Here is a 19,589-nt window from a genome sequence, read left to right as displayed (position 1 = left end):
ATAGCTGTTTTACTCTACCTCACAGTGAGCTATAGCTGTTACAACTGTACCCCAGTGTTATAGCTGTTATACTCTACCTAACAGTGAAATGTAGCTGTTACATCTGTACCCCAGTGTTATATATAGCTGTTATACTCTACCTCACAGTGAACTATAGCTGTTACAACTGTACCCCAGTGTTATATAGCTGTTATACTCTACCTCACAGTGAACTACAGCTGTTACAACTGTACCCAAGTGTTATATAGCTGTTATACTCTACCTCACAGTGAACTATAGCTGTTACATCTGTACCCCAGTGTTATATATAGCTGTTATACTCTACCTCAAAGTGAACTATAGCTGTTACAACTGTTCCCCAGTGTTATATAGCTGTTTTACTCTACCTCACAGTGAGCTATAGCTGTTACAACTGTACTCCAGTGTTATAGCTGTTAAACTCTACCTCACAGTGAACTATAGCTGTTACAACAGTACCCCAGTGTTATATAGCTGTTATACTCTACCTCACAGTGAAATGTAGCTGTTACATCTGTACCCCAGTGTTATATATAGCTGTTATACTCTACCTCACAGTGAGCTTTATCTGTTACAACTGTACCCCAGTGTTATAGCTGTTATACTCTACCTCACAGTGAGCTATAGCTGTTACATCTGTACCCCAGTGTTATATATAGCTGTTAAACTCTACCTCACAGTGAACTATAGCTGTTTCAATTGTACCCCCGTGTTATATTGCTGTTATACTCTACCTCACAGTGAGCTATAGCTGTTACATCTGTACGCCAGTGTTATATATATCTGTTATACTCCACCTCACAGTGAACTATAGCTGTTACAATTGTACCCCCGTGTTATATTGCTGTTATACTCTACCTCACAGTGAGCTATAGCTGTTACAACTGTACCCCAGTGTTATAGCTGTTATACTCTACCTCACAGTGAAATGTAGCTGTTACATTTGTACCCCAGTGTTATATATAGCTGTTAAACTCTACCTCACAGTGAACTATAGCTGTTACATCTGTACCCCAGTGTTATATATATCTGTTATACTCCCCCTCACAGTGAACTATAGCTGTTACAACTGTACCCCAGTGTTATATAGCTGTTATACTCTACCTCACAGTGAACTATAGCCGTTACATCTGTACCCCAGTATTATATATAGCTGTTATACTCTACCTCACAGTGAACTACAGCTGTTACAACATTACCCCAGTGTTATATAGCTGTTATACTCTACCTCATAGTGAACCATAGCTGTTACAACTTTACCCCAGTGTTATATAGCTGTTATAATCTACCTCACAGTGAGCTATAGCTGTTACATCTGTACCTCAGTGTAATATACCTGTTATACTCTACCTCACAGTGAACTATAGCCGTTACATCTGTACCCCAGTATTATATATAGCGGTTATACTCTACCTCACAGTGAGCTATAGCTGATTCAACTGTACCCCAGTGCTATATAGCTGTTATAATCTACCTCACAGTCAGCTATAGCTGTTACATCTGTACCTCAGTGTAATATACCTGTTATACTCTACCTCAAAGTGAACTATAGCTGTTACAACTGTACCCCAGTGCTATATAGCTGTTATAATCTACCTCACAGTGAGCTATAGCTGTTACATCTGTACCTCAGTGTTATATACCTGTTATACTCTACCTCACAGTGAGCTTTAGATGTTACAACTGTACCCCAGTGCTATATAGCTGTTATAATCTACCTCACAATGAGCTATAGCTGTTACAACTGTACCCCAGTGTTATATACCTGTTATACTCTACCTCACAGTGAGCTATAGATGTTACAACTGTACCCCAGTGTTATATATAGCTGTTTTAATCTACCTCACAGTGAGCAATAGCTGTTACAACTGTACCTCAGTGTTATATAGCTGTTATAATCTTCCTCACAGTGAGCTATAGCTGTTACAACTGTACCCCAGTGTTATATAGCTGTTATACTCTACCTCACAGTGAGCTATAGCTGTTACATCTGTACCTCAGTGTTATATACCTGTTATACTCTATCTCACAGTGAGCTATAGATGTTACAACTGTACCCCAGTGTTATATAGCTGTTATAATCTACCTCACAGTGAGCTATAGCTGTTACATCTGTACCTCAGCTACATACATTATATATATACTGTTTGAACTCAGAGAAAGTTTCTATAATTGAATTGTCACACAACCATGGAATGCACGAGTCTCTGTCATTGACTTGCCGACCGTCCATGTATCAGTTGTCGTGTCGTAGCACTCGACTATGTTGCTTGGGCGGGAGTCGATGAGGCCCCCTGTGATGTAGACCTTATCACCAAGTACTGTGGCCCCACTGTGCTTGTGAGCATAGTGAGTGTCGGCAAGACTCTGGAATGTGCGCCTGCTTGGGTCTAATGCTATCATTTTCTTCAAATCTTCCCATATAATGTAGAATATTCCATTTATGACAAGAATTTTGGCAAATTGTATTGGTTCTGGCAGGATGAACTGTTCTCCGGGTGAGCGGAGTTCACCATTCTCTGAGCATTTGTAGCTGTCCATTGTGTCGACCTTTGCCCCTCCCTCTTGACCTCCACCCTGTAAACCCCCAACCTCTACCAACATGTCCCCAAATAACACCACTTGTGACTGCTTCCGTGGAAACGTGGAGCGTCCTACTACACTCCATGTATTGAGGATAGAATCGTAACACTCAATATGGTCAAGGTCAATCTGAGAGTTAAAGGCACCATACGTCACGCCACCAAAAACATATAGACGATCATCAAGTGTCTCCGAAGCATGTCTGGCGCGAGGCTTCAACATGGGTGCAATCTCGATCCATGTTCGTTTGACACTATCAAATTTCCAGCAGTTCTGTATTATCCTGGCATCCAGGATACCTCCTGTCACTACAATGCAGTTGGACACTGCACACACGCTGAACCATGACACAGCTTTTGGGAAATCGGGTAAGTCTGACCATCTGTCCTTCTGAGGATCATACATCTCCACCTTACGTGTCACATAGCTATTCCATCCACTAACTACAACCATCTTTTCCTTAGCAACGGTGGACGGTCTAGGATGAACCTGGCTATTCTGCATACTGCGTCGCCGTCGGCCATGTTGGTCATGGATGGATTCATGCTGCTCCTGAGCCTCCTTAACCAATAACATACATTTCTCACAGCTTTGAATAAGTGGGTCCTGCTCTATCAGTTTCAGACGACTCATATCCACAATTGGCAGACGCACAAACTCCAGTAATTGAAACATGTAATATTTTCTGTTGTCGAGATCGAAATGAAGCCATCGCATGATAGCCTCATACACAGTTTCCTCTTTTCTTACATCAATCCAGTCACTAGATACATACACTTTGAGTCTTTCAGCACTGAATTCCAGAAACTCTTCGAACTCCACAACAGCACTGAAATTCTCCAATACAAACTTGTGCGCATCTTCCTGAAGCCTTTTACATGAATGTAAAATCGCAAAATTCTCGATACCCAAACAATTTGAAGGGAAAAGTTGACATTTCAGGAACTGGCAGCAGGCTTCAATGATAGCAGGGTAGTTGAAGAGACTTCCAGCAGCCAATAACTCCTGGGCGTTGTCAGTGGTAATCTCCACACGCCCTGTGTACACATATTCAAGGATGCGTTTTATGATCCAAGGAGATACCTCATTAATGGACACAACAGTTTCCAGTCCCTCACGTAGTTCACTGGTAAACATGGCCTTGAAGTAGGGGCTACTGGCAGCCAGTATATTTCTGTGGCAGGGGAACTCCTCCTGCCCAACACAGATGGATGCGTCAGTGAACACACGTTCACTTCGCAGTGTGTTTATGCGACGAAGGATGTCCAGACCATAGTCTGGATCTTGTAAAACCAGAGTGTTTTGATCCGCGGAATTGGACATCCATGTCATTGTGCCACCTTGTTGCTCTGACACATCCATAGTTGCCGAGCTCCTGAGAGAAATTGTCACAAATCTGCCTGTCTCTCACTATTAATGGAATCTGCATAATCTTGGCCACAGGTTTCGCCAGACCACTAATTACAATGTCAAGCTGACGACCAATGCAACACCTTCTCAGTAACCTGCTGGGCTAACTCAATCTGCAAAGAAAAAAGGAGCAATATAATCTATAATCCTGTCCACCTTGCTGTATATTGCCTGCCAAGGATAAAAATATGTATAGATCTATTAGTGTATTAATCCCTGTATTCACTCAACCATTCAGTCTCCAACATTAGCTTTGATTTCCTTCTACAGTCTGAGCTGTAAGTGGCGATATATGAACAAAAACTCGGCATGCCAGGTCGTTATCCAGTATCACCTCAACCACAATATATTCTACAGGTGATTTAAATATCAAACCACTGAGGCAGAATCATAAATCAATAAATTCCATTAAATTACCATCAAATCCAATAATATTCATCTGAAAGAAAAGCAAGCTCCCCTTACAATATCTAAATACAGAAACAACCTTACCCCCTGATAATCATATATGAATAAAGATAAACAAACTCACTTTCAATAATATTTACATGAATACAGGAAAAAATATCTCCATCACTATTTAAATAATATTTAAATCTGAAGACACAAAGAATTTCACCTCTACAGAAACAAGTTGATCTTGAAAAATATTTACTGTTATATCTGCAATCAAAACCACATTTACAATAATATTGATAAGTATACAAAGCAAATCAATCTCACACCCAACTCTTCTTACCAATAGTATAGTGAAAATCCAATTTATCCTCTGTAAGTCTACATACAGTACCCTACACTTTAACCTGGAATCTCATTTATCTGTCAGGCAGTTAGAAGACTCATCATTTACAGAATCAGCATCAAAAGATATGTCAGAGCTTATCATTTTACTTTAATACCATTATACATGTATATCAAATCAATTAAGTTGTTTAAGTATGTGTTTTGGCACACCAACTTTAACGACTGTTTCACCTCTGTAAACCAGTGTAAACAGTTCAAATAAATCAGTGATAAAATATACACCATCCAAACTTTGAGATTAAAAGCTTTAAAATCATTAATATTTGCCCAGGATGTATTTATTTGTACACATCACAATATATACACGATACTGAAACCATTTAGGCTGTGCTAAAAAATAATCCTGTTTCCTGTCAGTTACCCGACATAGTTAGTATAACAAGACAAACTCTTTTACCATGCTTTCTTTCTCACTTTGATTACGATCAGTTATCGTTTCTTTGGATATCAATAAATGATAAACTTTATTCGTTTTACAACAATTATTAAACAATTAAGTTATTTCAACTTATAGTTATCACTCTTGTTGGCCCAGATGTTATATAATTAGCATGCATGGGGTCTTAGTGTGGGAGGAACCCGGGTACTCGGAGAAAACCCTCGTTGTTAGGCAGGTGACATCATGTTTACATCTGATTGGGAAATCAAACCACGGCCACCTTGATGAAAGGTGAGTGTGACATCACAATCAACCTGACCATCCTTTCTTTAGACAGAGACATCACAATCAACCTGACTATCCTTTCTTTGGACAGGGACATCACAATCAACCTGACCATCCTTTTTTTGGACAGGGACATCACAATCAACCTGACCATCTTTTTTTTGGACAGGGACATCACAATCAAAATTTCAGTTTAACAGACTCTAGGGAATTGGTCAGTCATTTTCAGCTACTGTACAAACGATTAGAAAAATATTTAAACTGTCCAGCAGCGAATTTTGGCACACAGATGTTTGAATCCAGGACTAGAGCTTTTCCTGTGGGAGTCACACATAGTAATGAGATTCAAAAACATTTTCAAAATAATATCCTGGACTCCGTATTCCTACAACAATCACTGTTCAGTAGGCACAACTATTTATCTTTGGGTCAGTTGTATCACTGGAAACATTTTACTTTCATATGGCCAAATTAAGAAAGTTTTGAAGTTAACTTGGCAATGCCTACTGTAAAGTTTTGATATCAACATGAAGTGTTAACTGTAATACTGCGGCAGTGATAAAACCAATTTATCACTGTCAAGTCAAAATTAATAGCACTTTTGTACAACAACTCCTGGTGAATAACTATTAAGTAGCTGCGTGGTTCATAGCTTTTTTTTGTCTTATGTATAAAATTTCAGAAATAAAAATATATTAGACCTTTGAACTATGGTTCCTACAGCCAGTATTTATGGATAAAAAAAGCCGTCCTTAAATGACCATAGCTGTTGATAGGACGTTAAAAAAACCTAAACCATACTAAATCAATCTAATATTAAAAAGATTAATCGATAAGAATTTCGATGCAGATCACTCATTATTTGAAACAATTATTGCACACAGTAATATGGGAATTTGCATTCAGGATTTTGAGGATTTTTCTCTAGAAATAATTTGTCACTAACTTTATGAAAACAAAAAAGTCCTAGAAGGCTATATCGTTCACCTGTTATGGTGTTAACAAATATATTTAGGGTAGAGTGTACTCAAGACCAACTTATTTTCCCCAAGACAGAACGGGCTTGTTTTGTGCATGAGGCTGAATTTATTGAAGATTTCATCAGGACTGGTAACAACCACCTTATCAGGACAGGTAACAACCACCTTATCAGGACAGGTAACAACAACCTTATCAGGAATGAGTGCTGGACAGCCGAACTCTTACCCGAGGGTTGAGATTTCCCTGTCCACAGACCATACCCATGTTTGATTCTCTTTCTCCCATACTCGAAATAAACATGCCAGTGTCAATACTCTGTCACCTTCATATGTTTGTATTCAATGACACGCATGAATACAATTATGTTAATTCTATAGGGGTGATAAACCCTGAATATAAAATCAGAAATCAATGTAAAGCACAACGTTAACAATATTGTCATTTAATAATCCAACAACTGTAATATATCAGTTAATATATCTTACAATAAGTACGAAATTAATGAAAATTTAACAGTCAAAACAACAGAACTATTTGAAACGCCGACGTTATTTAGCAGACTTGCGGGTCAACTCCTGTCTTTCACCGGCAAGTATCAGAGGAAGACTTTTCTACTTCAGTTACTTTCCTTGATCTTCACTTCATCAATAACCAAAACGGCTGGCTTATTACTGTGCTGTACAAAAACAAGAGGCCCAGGGGCCTTAATAGCTCACCTGGTATTTTATTTTTCAATTTAAAACCTGCTGAGTACCATTCAGGTTTATCAAAGGAATACAAGTAACAAAGTTGCATCTTCCATTTATAAATATTCAATTCCCTTTGCCCAAAGATTCTCTAAAACAAGTTTGGTTAGGTTAAAATCCCTTCAACGGTACAGAAGGAGAAGGATCTTTAATGTTTTCCTCTATTTCCCCTAATGGGCCCCACTAATCTGCCCCAAAGAAGGGGAATCCACACACCTCAGTTTAAACAAAATTGATTCTTTTCTCCCTAAGCATGCTTCAGACTGCATTTGGTTTAAATCCCTTCACTTGTATAGTAGGAGAAAAAAAATCCTCTATTTCCCCTATTGGGCCCCGCTCCTATGCCGCCAGAAGGCCCACACCCTCCGTTTATACAAACTTGAGTCTCCTTTGTCCAAAGATGCTCTAGGACAAATTTGGTCAAAATCCTTCAATTGGTTGAGGAGAAGATTTTTAAAGATTTACCTATTTTCCCCTATTTGGCCCCGTCCCTCTGCCCCCAGGGGGACCATACCCTCCGTTTATACAAAACTGAGAACCCTTTGGCCAATGATGCTCCTGACCAAGCTTCAGACTGCATTTGGTTTAAATCCCTTCACTTGTATAGTAGGAGAGAAAAAATCCTCTACTTCCCCTATTTGGCCCCGCCCCTCTGCCCCCAAAGAGGCCACACCCTCCGTTTATACAAACTTGAGTCTCCTTTGTCCAAAGATGCTCTAGGACAAATTTGGTCAAAATCCTTCTATTGGTTGAGAAGAAGAAGATTTTTAAAGATTTACCTATTTTCCCCCTATTTGGCCCCGCCCCTCTGCCCCCAGGGGGGTTATACCCTCCGTTTATACAAAACTGAGAACCCTTTGGCCAATGATGCTCCTGACCAAATTTGGTCAAAATCCTCTGAGCCATTCAGGACAAGTAGCATTTTAAAGGAAAAAGTTGACGGACGACGGACGACGGACGCTGCACCATGGGATAAGCTCACTTGGCCCTTCGGGCCAGGTGAGCTAAAAATAACCTATGATGTTTACATGTTGCACTTGATTCAATATTCTTAAGCTTGCTCCAAATATCATTATCTCCTTTGACTTAGATTTACAAGGGACTGTCATCAACAATTCACTTAACTTAATTAATGTCACTACAAAGCTAAATGTCATGACCCTTGGACCATTCCATCTGATTTATAAGAAATTCATGATCACTGAAGCTCCTTTCATGGGAAGTGAATTGCGATACATTTTCTATAGGATTTAGTATTACAGAATGAGCATTATGGACATTGAAAACACCTTATGCTAAAAAATCACACAGATCTATCCTCATGTCATCTGTTTCAAAGCTCTTCAGAATCAACAGCAATTTTATGTTTGTATCAACAGAACACTGTGAAATTACCAAGGACTGTGAATAACATGTCATAACTATTTGAAATGAAAAAATAACAATTGCGATTAACTGTTTTTTTTTATTAAACTACAAACAAACATTTGTCAACAAATTTCACCCGCCTGAAATAGCTGCCATATTTCCGCGCCAAAAATTTGATTCAGTGCTCAAAGAGTTAAACAGACAACTAAAATACACTAAAAAGACAGACAACTAAAGTACACTAAAAGGAGAGACAACTAAAATACACCAAAAAGAAATTCACGACGTACCCGCTACCACACAGACAGGTTTCAAGTGGGTTCTTTCATCATGTCCAAGTTATCAAAAAGTTTTTCTAAATTGCACATTTTTTTATTGATTTTTTAACATGTCGACTTAAACTGATTATATTATCTATGAATGTATTTAAATGTAATTTTATTTTATTTTTTGTGTAGTCTAATTTCAGTCTTGTTTGATAATTTGCATACCATATTCTTTTATGTTTGACAGACTACAATAAAGTCGGGGTCAGGATTTTTTTTTTTTGTTATCAGATATGGGATCATTTTCAATATTTAAAGTTAAAAAGTGAAAGTTTTTATTCCTGAGTTATATATTCTTTCGATTTCCAGGTGAACTTCCGATAACTTTTTGTCTGCTCACTGATGATGTACATACATGTTAAGGTGGCTCGACACATCGTCATCAGCGTCCATTTTCGTGACGTACTTCCGGAAAAAGTACAGCTCGGACTCAATTATCTTGATCGAAATGTTCATGTACACCGTGTCGTCATTTCCGTTTTGCGTATCGGGTATTCAATATCGTAGTGCAAATTATAGTAACACCTGGGCCGTTTGCTTTTAAACGGTCAAACCGATTGGACCACTGTTGTTCGTTTATTAAATAAGGTAGGACCTAGTTATCTAATGCTGCTTTCAGGCGAGCATTGAGAAAGCCTTGCAAGTCTTGCATACACATTTGTAGGTCCGCCAGGATTTATACCCGGAATTGTTACATTTATAAACGGTCAAACCGGTTGTTCCGCATAAACGAACAGGCCCCTGGTAAACAATAGTACACGTGCGTGCCGATGATATGTCAACACCCGATATCGAGATTTTACCGGGAAATGTATAATCACACGTACTTCAGGAATAAAGCTTTCCAATTCATTGACATAAACAGACTCACGGGAAGACAGTGACATGAGACCAGACGACCTCAAGAAGGTCATATAGGAAACACATGGAATGCGGACGTACCAACCTCATATGTGCATATCACGTGCTTACACGAGTTCATAAGCTGAGGGAGTTTCGCTCTGTCGATTAAATCGTGTTTACAAATGTAGTCTACTTACTCTGTGAAAATAATGTTTTGTAAAATATCAAGATACCTATGAAATGCATGTGTGAGGGCACGTGAGAACGGCATACCATGCGATAGCCTCTGGTCACATATGTACCTGACATGTAATTATAAATATACCGTGAGTTAGCGGACTGTGGAATGATGTCCAAAGTGTACATGACTGAGGGTAATTTGGTTCCATTAAAGAACAATAAATTGATAATTTTGATATCATATTTTTGATTTATTTCCATCATTTGTTATATGTAAACAGAGACAACTGTCATTGTGTAAATGTCATCCCTCTGCAAAAAGTTCCGATTTTTTTCAAGGAAGATAACTCTCACCCGGATCAAAGTGATTGTAAAATGTAAAATAAATTAATTATAAAGCCATTGTGTATATTTTGTTCAATTTCCCACTCTATATGTATAGATCTGTGTGTCCTGTTTGCTTTTAGCTTGTAGATAATCACTTTTATCCGTTCAAATTCAATAAAAAACACTTTGTGTAACATGTGTTACATATTTTGCGATAAATAAAATATTTGTAGGATTAATTATAAATGCTTCTTTTCATTTTTTTATTGTTTTTATTGTTCCGAACAATGCCACACACAAAAAAAAACGGAAAATATTAAAAGTGGCGAAAATTCAATTTTTTGGTATTTTTTCCAAAAAATTCCCCAAACTATCGGAATGTTTAGATTTTCATAAAATTAACTCTACATAGTTGCATAACCATTATATGAAAGTTTCAACGAATTTTGCTGGTTAATTGCGAAAGTGTGGAGCCACCTTAAATATCCTCATCTTCTGTCAAGCATGTTGTGTAGTAGCAAGATAAAGCTTGATAAAATGGCAGTGCAGAAATATATAGCACACAGAGCTAATGACAAAATGATACCACAAGATGTTCTGAAGCAAAAATGAGATTGATATATTTTTTTAATCTTATTTTTTCAAAACAATCCATTTAAGTGTTCAGATGCCTTACCACAGACTTTGTCTGAAAATTTAAAAAAGGACTTGGTCAGTATCATACCATTCGAAAGTTCTGATCAGGACTTGGTCAGAAATAATTCTGTCCAAAAGTTCTGACCAGGACTTGGTCAGTATCACAATGCCTGAGAGTTCTGACCAGGACTGGATCAGAAATAATTCTGTCCAAAAGTTCTGACCAGGACTTGGTCAGTATCACACTGTCTAAGTGTTTTGACCAGGACACAGTCAGTATCTTACTGTCCGAGAGTTCTGACCTTGACACAGTCAGTATCATACTGTCCGAGAGTTCTGACCTGGACACAGTCAGTATCATACTGTCCCGAGTGTTCTGACCTGGACACAGTCAGTATCATACTGTCCGAGAGTTCTGACCTGGACACAGTCAGTATCACACTGTCCGAGAGTTCTGACCTGGACACAGTCAGTATGATACTGTCTAAGTGTTCTGACCAGGACACAGTCAGTATCATACTGTCCGAGTGTTCTGACCTGGACACAGTCAGTATCATACTGTCCGAGAGTTCTGCCCTGGACACAGTCAGGATCATACTGTCCAAGTGTTCTGATCTGGACACAGTCAGTAGCACACTGTCCAAGTGCTCTGACCTTGACACAGTCATTATCACACTGTCCGAGAGTACTGACCTGGACACAGACAGTATCACACTGTCCAAGTGTTCTGATCTGGACACAGTCAGTACCATACTGTCCGAGAGTCCTGACCTGGACACAGACAGTATCACACTGTCCGAGAGTACTGACCTGGACACAGTCAGTATCACACTGTCCAAGTGTTCTGACCTTGACACAGTCAGTATCACACTGTCCGAGTGTTCTGACCTGGACACAGTCAGTATCATACTGTCCAAGTGTTCTGACCTTGACACAGTCAGTATCATACTGTCCGAGAGTTCTGACCAGGACACAGTCAGTATCATACTGTCCGAGAGTTCTGACCTGGACACAGTCAGTATCACACTGTCTAAGTGTTCTGACCTGGACACAGTCAGTATCATACTGTCCAAAAGTGTTCTGACCAGGACACAGTCAGTATCATACTGTCGAAGTGTTCTGACCCGGACACGGTCAGTATCATACTGTCTGAGAGTTCTGACCTGGACACAGTCAGTATCACACTGTCTAAGTGTTCTGACCCGGACACAGTCAGTATCATACTGTCCGAGTTTTCTGACCAGGACACAGTCAGTATCACACTGTTTATGTGTTCTGACCTGGACACAGTCAGTATCATACTGTCCGAGTTTTCTGACCAGGACACAGTCAGTATCATACTGTCCGAGTTTTCTGACCAGGACACAGTCAGTACTCAGTATCACACAGACTAGCTATTAGTTCTGAAATGGACATGGTCATTTTTGATCAAAAGGTTTCATACTGTCAGTATCATTTTTGTGCATGCAAGGACCTCAGAACATAATGAGTTTCACTCTATGTTCCACCAAAAGAAAACAATTCTTGAAAATAATTTAGAACTGTCGTCAAGACCTGATATTCACAGATATTGTTCAACTATCAAAGACAGCTCAGTGACTAGGTCGAAAGCACATTGTAACTAGCTTTTTTGCAAGATAAACCCTTGAAATTAGGATATCATCATGGACATAATAATGTATCATTTTGCCAAAATAAATTACACAAACCAATCAAGTGATTTGACTAGCAGGAAAAGGATTCTGATTTATTTTTGTAAGATTTAGGGCTAGAAGCGTCTGGCAATTAATGCATGTCATGAGTTTGGATGATCATGTGTTTCGAAAAGCCACCTTGGGTTTGACAATGCTACAAATCATACAGTAGGCCTAACACAAACGTGTATATTATTGGTTTGTATATTTAAAACAAACAGCAAACAAGTTACTGTATTGCAGTAGTCTATAGTCAGATGTCACATGCAATCTAAGACATCAAGGTCGATTAATACTCTATTGAATATGTCTCATTATCAGTGACAAATGAAAGTTCCCTGTATAAATTATACTCTACCTTATATTGCAATGGAACGTTACACGATATAAATGCCTATTTATTGTACGTGTGTGTAACAAAATGTGTGATTACATGAGTGTACAAATTTTAATGACACGCCTTTTTTTCTGAGGCATAAGACAACCGTTGAACGTAAGCCAGAACACATGTACATGTACCAAATTCGCACACTTACATTCTCCGGGTTTCCGTCAAATCGATTGACCAATATTGTAAGAGATGACCAACAGGCGAAAGGTCTCATCACAAAATAGACTACTGTAAAGCACCATATTGATACCATTTCGGCAACGATTGATGCAATATTGGCGATAAATCGGACATTTCCCCATATAAAACACACACACTTTACCTGCTTATTTATGGTATCGATACACTATTTGCGCATTAGTTCCATTCCCAGAAAACTTGCAGTTCACTAGAATCCACGAGTGATTTTATCAAGGCATGCTCGCCATGTACACACATTGTGCTGATCTACTGACGTCATTGTGACGTGGTAAGGATTTCCCCTAGTCTTGGGTCATGGGGTCAAATGGAAACTGACATACAACGTGTTCGGGAGGGACGGAACGTCGGGGATATTTATAACTACGATGTCATTGCGGATCATTAAGTCTTTATGTGGATTTTCCAAACGGGGAAATAAACTAGTCTACTTGGTTTAAAAGAAAACTCTATAAAACAGCATTAGACCTCCATTTAAACCCACTAATTGCAAGTCTAATCAGTAAAAAATGAACCATGTAACACTTTTAAAAATCACATGTTTTAACCATCATATTTAAAAGGAGAGGAATCAACAGTGGGAGTTTCATACTCCAACCCTACCAGATAATGAAATGAGCCTTTAAATGTAAATAACTATATACATAGCAACCAGCAGTCTAATTAGTACGCGTGTGTACAGCATACCTTAGAAGAAAGGATCATCATACATCACCACAAGCTACTAGTTAGCTTACAACGATGTCATCTGAGCGAAACTAAAGACAAAAGTTGTATGTCATTGCCACTATTTGTAACACTATATCAACATGATATCGGATACTTTTTGTTATTGATAGATTTTACCACTGTACTATACCACTATACGTTATCACCAATATAATGCATGCATAAGAATAACACACCCTTTTCCATAATACACGTGCACTTTTAATTTTCTATTTTTTTTTTAATTGCCTTGTTTATATCATCTATAAATCTCAACTGAAAATAGTTCAATGCGTATATTCAAATCTCACAGAAAAATACATAATAAATATTCAGCATTTTTAAGTTAAAAAAGATGTGTTTATCGTATATTCTTGTACAATGAATATAACAGTCATCTGTCCACGGAAGGTCAGTATACGTGGTATTCTACGTAACATTTATGACGTCATAATAATGACGTAAACAATTGGGTTATGACATGCATAGCCTGTATGAATGACATCTGAGTGGCAAAACGGAGAAATCCATGTGACCGCAGGCAAGATATCTTTAGGCAGATCATGATTCCCGTACGACTAACTCTCCCCGCGGAAATACTATTTGGATTTGCTGTTAGTTAAAATCAATTTTATTGCAACAAAAGACAAATGTATTGGACAAAAGTTATTGCAATTTACTTACGTCCTTTCCGTAACAGAAAATATATATACAAAATTAATGAGTCACGTAATAACCTAATACAAATTCATATATGTATATATATATATATATATATATATAAGATGTTAAAGATGGGTAACAGCAAAAGAGGTAATGAAAGGATTAGGGACACCAACGTATAGTTTTTAAATATGTATTCGGAGAGTTTACTTGAGATCGCGCGTGTGATTTTCCCAATCAAGTAGGCGTAAGTAGTATAACTAATCTATACACACATGTCCTTCTGCTTTCTAAAGTTCAATCACATTCCGTGCCGCATTTGCCTTTCTCCTGTGTCACTCCAAGTCCTTCTGTGAATTCCTGCCTTACATACTTAGCCGACTAGATTAGGAAAACCGAACACGCACTCTTTGTCATATGGAAACGGTTATGATATTGATGGACGCTAAGATTGAAGTTAGTACACAGAGATCGTTGGTGTTGGAAAAAGGGAGAGGGGCTGGAATAAGAGAGGAGGTGGAGGGGAGAGACAGATGGAAATAGTCGAAATAGGTATCCTGGTTATTCAATAAGACTATGGGGTATTACATGTTAAACCGTTTGGAGCTCAAAATGAACAGTTGTACAGACCTACAAATTTGAATGTTTAGATTGTAGTCAAGGTTTGCATCTCCGAAGAGAAGGTGTTCAACAGTGATCTCGTTATACCAATCGAGGGATTGGAGCATTATATTACGGGATTGATCAAATTTTTTACAGTTTAGTAAGAAATGGGAAGAGTCTTCCGAGTCATTTCCGCAGTCGCAAGTAGAGTTGTCTCGAAGGTGGACTTTAAAAAGGTCGTAATTTAAAGAGCTACTGCGGTTTCGTAATTGGCAATGTATAATATTTACTTTTCTGGACCCATATTCAAGAAAAAAAATAATATAAGAAGGGGTAGTGACTTGGGGCTGAATAAGAGATTTAAATTGTTTAATGGATGCTGATGACTTTGTTTCTATAGATAGATTGTTCCAGTAGTCTGAAGTACTTGGTATGAAGGATGATTTTGTGATTTGCAGTCTATAGTATGGGTTCTGAAAGTTATTCCTGTTTCTAAGATTATAGTTAGAGAAGTTTGACACAATAGGTGGTAGAAGAGATTTAAGAAATGAGGGAGCATTATCATGATAAATATTATAAAACATGGATAATTTTCTAATCCTGCGTCTATCTATCAATGATTTCCATCCGAGCTCTCTGTAAATAAATTCTTTTTTTGTATAAATAGGTAATCCAGTTATTATTCGACCTGCTTCATACTGCATGTTCTCTAATTTATTCGAAAATGTGATATTACAATTGTCCCATACTTCGCAGGCATATTCAAATAGTGGTCTTATAAAAACAAGGTATATTTTTTCCAAGTTTTTTCTATTTAGGATGTATTTTAATTTCCTTAAAGTTGCAATGTACTTTGTAGTGTTTGTTAGTATATGTTCGATGTGAGAGTTCCATGTGCCGTTGTTACTAATAATGACTCCTAGGTGTTTGTGGTTTTTAACAATAGGGATAGGTGTGTTGTCGAAAAGAAATTGTGGGTTAGAAGGTATATTTGTGTTGGAAATTAAGAGAATTTCGGTTTTATTTGGGTTGAAATTCATTAACCATTTATTTGACCAAAGGTTTAATTGTTCCATGTCGTAGTTTATAACTTGTTTTATATCGTGTAAATTTTTCGAAGAGTGTGCTAATGCGGTGTCGTCAGCAAAAAGTCTAGTCATTGATAGTAATGTATTTGAAATATCGTTGATGTATACAAGAAAAAGAAGTGGCCCTAACACTGAACCTTGAGGAACTCCGGCTTTGATAGATACTTCAGAAGATATAGCATTTTTTAGTACCACTGACTGGCGTCTGTTACTTAAGTAGTTTTTAATCCAATCTAAAAGTTTGCCTTTTATCCCGTATTTTTCTAATTTAATTAATAGACCTTTGTGCCAGACTCGGTCAAAAGCTTTAGAAAAGTCACAAAAAACAAGAGCAGTATATTCACGATTCTCCAGTGCTGTAAGTATGCTATGATAGAGTTCGATGAGTTGGTGAGTTGTAGAGTGATTTGGTAAGAAGCCAGACTGTAAAGTATATAGAAGTTTGTTGCTGAAGAGATAGTTATAGATGAGCTTATGAATTATTCGTTCGAAAAGTTTGCCAATGCAGCTAAGTAAGGAAATGGGTCTGTAGTTATTTGCCAATTCAGATTCCCCCTTTTTTGCTGTTAATGTGATTAGTGACCATATCTTTGATAGAGGATGTGGTACGACTTTTGTTACATAGTACGGAGAGGGCTGATGGGGGTTAGAATATGTGTAATATCGCTTATTCAAACCATGCTTTATTTTACTTAGCATAAACAAAATATGAATGTCATGACCCAATAGTGACAGCGTCATTATTATGGTGATTTAATTTTAACGTTGGATGCATATTGAACCTCCCTAGTAGATGGCTGTTCTACACGATATTTTTCCCTTTTTTAAACTTCATACGTGCTAAATTGTAAATAAGTATAAGTACCGACCGCTTTCAGTTGAGATTCATTGGTAATATATATATATATAAATGTTAATCTGTTGTGGTCGGCTTAAGCTGTTTGTGCTTGCAATTGATTTTTGTTGCATTGCTTGGTATGTGAAAGGCATTTGATGAAATTCTTATATAAAAGGGGGAAAAAATCTTCATTTCTGTGCCCGTTGGACATCGCCCCCTTTGACTTAAGACATACGTGGTGTAGATGATTTACGGGCGTGGGGATATTTACGCAGCCTATTGTGACCCGGTCAGTCTTCACGATCAGTATTTACTTACTCTGGCAGAGTATAGGTAAGTGTCGGCTAATTAAAAGGACTGAATGCAATGAAGTGTATTGCTCAAATTTACATTTGACTTGGTCTTTAAAACGGGTCGTAATATCCGTGTGGGCTTTGATAAAACCAGGCCATCAGTTGAACAGTTGAAAGAAACTAATTTTAACATGGATTAAATGCAAATATTTAGTTAAGAAATATTCAGAGAAATTTAACACTGGTTTTATACGTCCCTGAAATGATTCAAAATATATTTTCAATGCAGATATATTCTCATTAAAACATATGACGCGACCGCTAACCCATCCCAGCCCCTTCAGCCATAACATAAAATAACAAGAGCTGTCTGAGAACAGCATAGCTCGCCTATGTATGTTATTATAATACTGCAACTATCAATAGAAACACATGTATAGTAAAACGTTGATATAGTGCCTGTCATTTTATTTGCCACCTCACTTACCACCAGCATATTTCAAGGACCGTTAATTGTGTAGAAACATCTATGTGAAGTGATTGTTAAGAAATTAACAATAAAGCTGTTTTTGGACGCTAAAATATGAAAGTATGGTCCAGCACATTGCTTACACTCGATATAAATGACTTAAACTCATAATAGACAACTGTGCATAGAGTGTGCTGATCCAACACTGTCTGGAAAAAACTTGCACCAAAACTTTAACCTCGGAAGGTGGGACGCCGACGCCGGGGTGACTTTATTAGCCTCCCCTATTCTTCGAATAGGCGAGCTAAAAAGATACAACAGACGCGTGGTGCCCGTATCGCTCACGTGCTTCCGTTATCTGAACGAAACAATCAGTGAAAATGTTTCCGATAATTTGAAACCACGGTTGCCATCTTAGATTTTATATTGACAATTAAACAACACTTTGTTAGGGTAATGGTTGTACTGTTTGCAAGACATTTGGTTAAAATAATCTGACAGAATGAGAATCTATAAATATGTTTCAGCCAGGGGATAGTATACAGCCTTTTTGGATTCCGAAACAACACATAATCTTGTCTTTGTCAGTCAATCAATCAAGATTACTTAAAATAGTTAGGGCAAACGTGAAGATCATTTGATAAGTTGAAAAATTGGAATGATGGAAATTTAGAAGACGAAAATGCGTCTTCCAATCAGTGGCCAAAGAAAACATCTTAGGATTTTAAAATGACTACCATTTGACCATTTCTAAATAACAGCCATATATAAGAAGTTGAAAAGAGAACTCTCGGTCTCTTCTTGATATTGTATTGAATACTTTTCGTTCTTCATGCTGAATGAAGTTCAAACTGCTCCCAAAAAGTAAAAGTATTTAAAATATGTATGCTGCATCCCCTTCATATTCCCTATCGACCCCATCCATCTCCCCTAGACTTCACATATGTATGCAACATTTTCTTGACTTAGGGGTAACCAGTGTTCTATACTAAATGAGGTTCAAATCCTCAGGAGTGCACCATATGCTAAATAAGACATATATATTCATTCAGTAACTTTCGATGGTGCAGTCTTTCAAATACACCTTCAAGGCCACTCCCTATTCCACAAACGGGGCTTACCCTTGGCCCAGGGATGATCGTCGTTATTTAGTTAAAATCCACCTAGCCAAGTAGTGTTTGTAAATAACAATAATAATAACAAGAGTCCTAATGGGCTTGTATAACTCACCTGGTTTTACCATATTTGCAGCCTTAAAAGCGGAAGGTCACATACGTTTGTATATCTAAATGGAGTAAATAAAGCTACAAGCTAATAAACATTACCTTAGACTCATCATTTAGAATGACCAGTTCAAAGATTTTTAACAAATTTGTCCATGTGACCTTGAAATTTTAACAATTTACATTCAAGTAGCCCTTTATCTAAGCATGCAACCAGTCAAATATTATCTATCTTTGCTCTTTTGTCACTTGCTAGATATCTTCACCTTTGACCTTTTGGGTATTGAGAAAGTGTTTGAACATTTTTAAACATTTGAACAAATTTAAAGCCCTTCATTCAAACAGGTTTTTGGCTAAATATCAGCAATTCATTCAAAGGTTTTCAACATAGTTAAACCATGTGACCTTGAATATTGTCCAGGCTATTCATCCCAGTATGCTAGTGACTAGATATCATAATCCTGGGACTATTGAGAAGATGTTGTTTAAAATGTGTTTTATTTTTTATAAATGTTTGATCTGTGACCTTGACCCA

The 19,589-nt window shown here is 37.7% G+C and overlaps 2 protein-coding genes across 8 annotated transcripts; both read right to left on the bottom strand.

Moving 5' to 3' along the window:
• Positions 1–410: 410 nt before the first annotated feature.
• LOC110456596 (kelch-like protein 21) lies at positions 411–13,416 on the bottom strand. 7 transcript variants are annotated; one of them, XM_021507423.1, is made up of 4 exons: positions 13,294–13,416; positions 1,464–4,124; positions 629–1,339; positions 411–569 (listed from the first exon to the last, which is right to left on the bottom strand). In XM_021507423.1, the coding sequence occupies exon 2, from the start codon at positions 3,961–3,963 to the stop codon at positions 2,185–2,187; it is 1,779 nt and encodes a 592-aa protein (XP_021363098.1). In that variant the 5' UTR covers positions 3,964–4,124; positions 13,294–13,416; the 3' UTR covers positions 411–569; positions 629–1,339; positions 1,464–2,184. The 7 variants fall into 7 exon arrangements, with proteins under 7 accessions (XP_021363098.1, XP_021363100.1, XP_021363094.1 ...); XM_021507425.1 differs by having other exon boundaries at positions 936–1,339; XM_021507419.1 differs by having other exon boundaries at positions 411–1,122; positions 1,186–1,339.
• Positions 13,417–15,124: 1,708 nt separating this feature from the next.
• On the bottom strand, positions 15,125–16,777 carry LOC110456623. Its single transcript, XM_021507457.1, has 2 exons — positions 16,172–16,777; positions 15,125–16,075 (listed from the first exon to the last, which is right to left on the bottom strand). Exons 1-2 carry the CDS (start codon positions 16,301–16,303, stop codon positions 15,125–15,127), a joined length of 1,083 nt encoding a protein of 360 aa, XP_021363132.1. The 5' UTR covers positions 16,304–16,777.
• Positions 16,778–19,589: the final 2,812 nt, after the last annotated feature.

Source organism: Mizuhopecten yessoensis, unplaced genomic scaffold, assembly GCF_002113885.1.
Source record: "Mizuhopecten yessoensis strain PY_sf001 unplaced genomic scaffold, ASM211388v2 scaffold8811, whole genome shotgun sequence".
NCBI classification, from domain to species: Eukaryota; Metazoa; Mollusca; class Bivalvia; order Pectinida; family Pectinidae; genus Mizuhopecten; species Mizuhopecten yessoensis.
Note: the sequence above shows the minus strand (reverse complement) of the source record. Positions and strands in the feature narration are given on the sequence as shown.

What these genes read in the sequence shown, in the direction of transcription:
- LOC110456596 (XM_021507420.1), bottom strand. Translation starts at nt 3,963, where the DNA reads ATGGATGTGTCAGAGCAACAAGGTGGCACAATGACATGGATGTCCAAT.
- LOC110456623 (XM_021507457.1), bottom strand. Translation starts at nt 16,303, where the DNA reads ATGACTAGACTTTTTGCTGACGACACCGCATTAGCACACTCTTCGAAA. An exon ending in AATGGTTAATGAATTTCAAC is followed by an intron (nt 16,076 to 16,171) that starts CCAAATAAAACC and finishes ATTGTTAAAAAC; the next exon opens with CACAAACACCTAGGAGTCAT.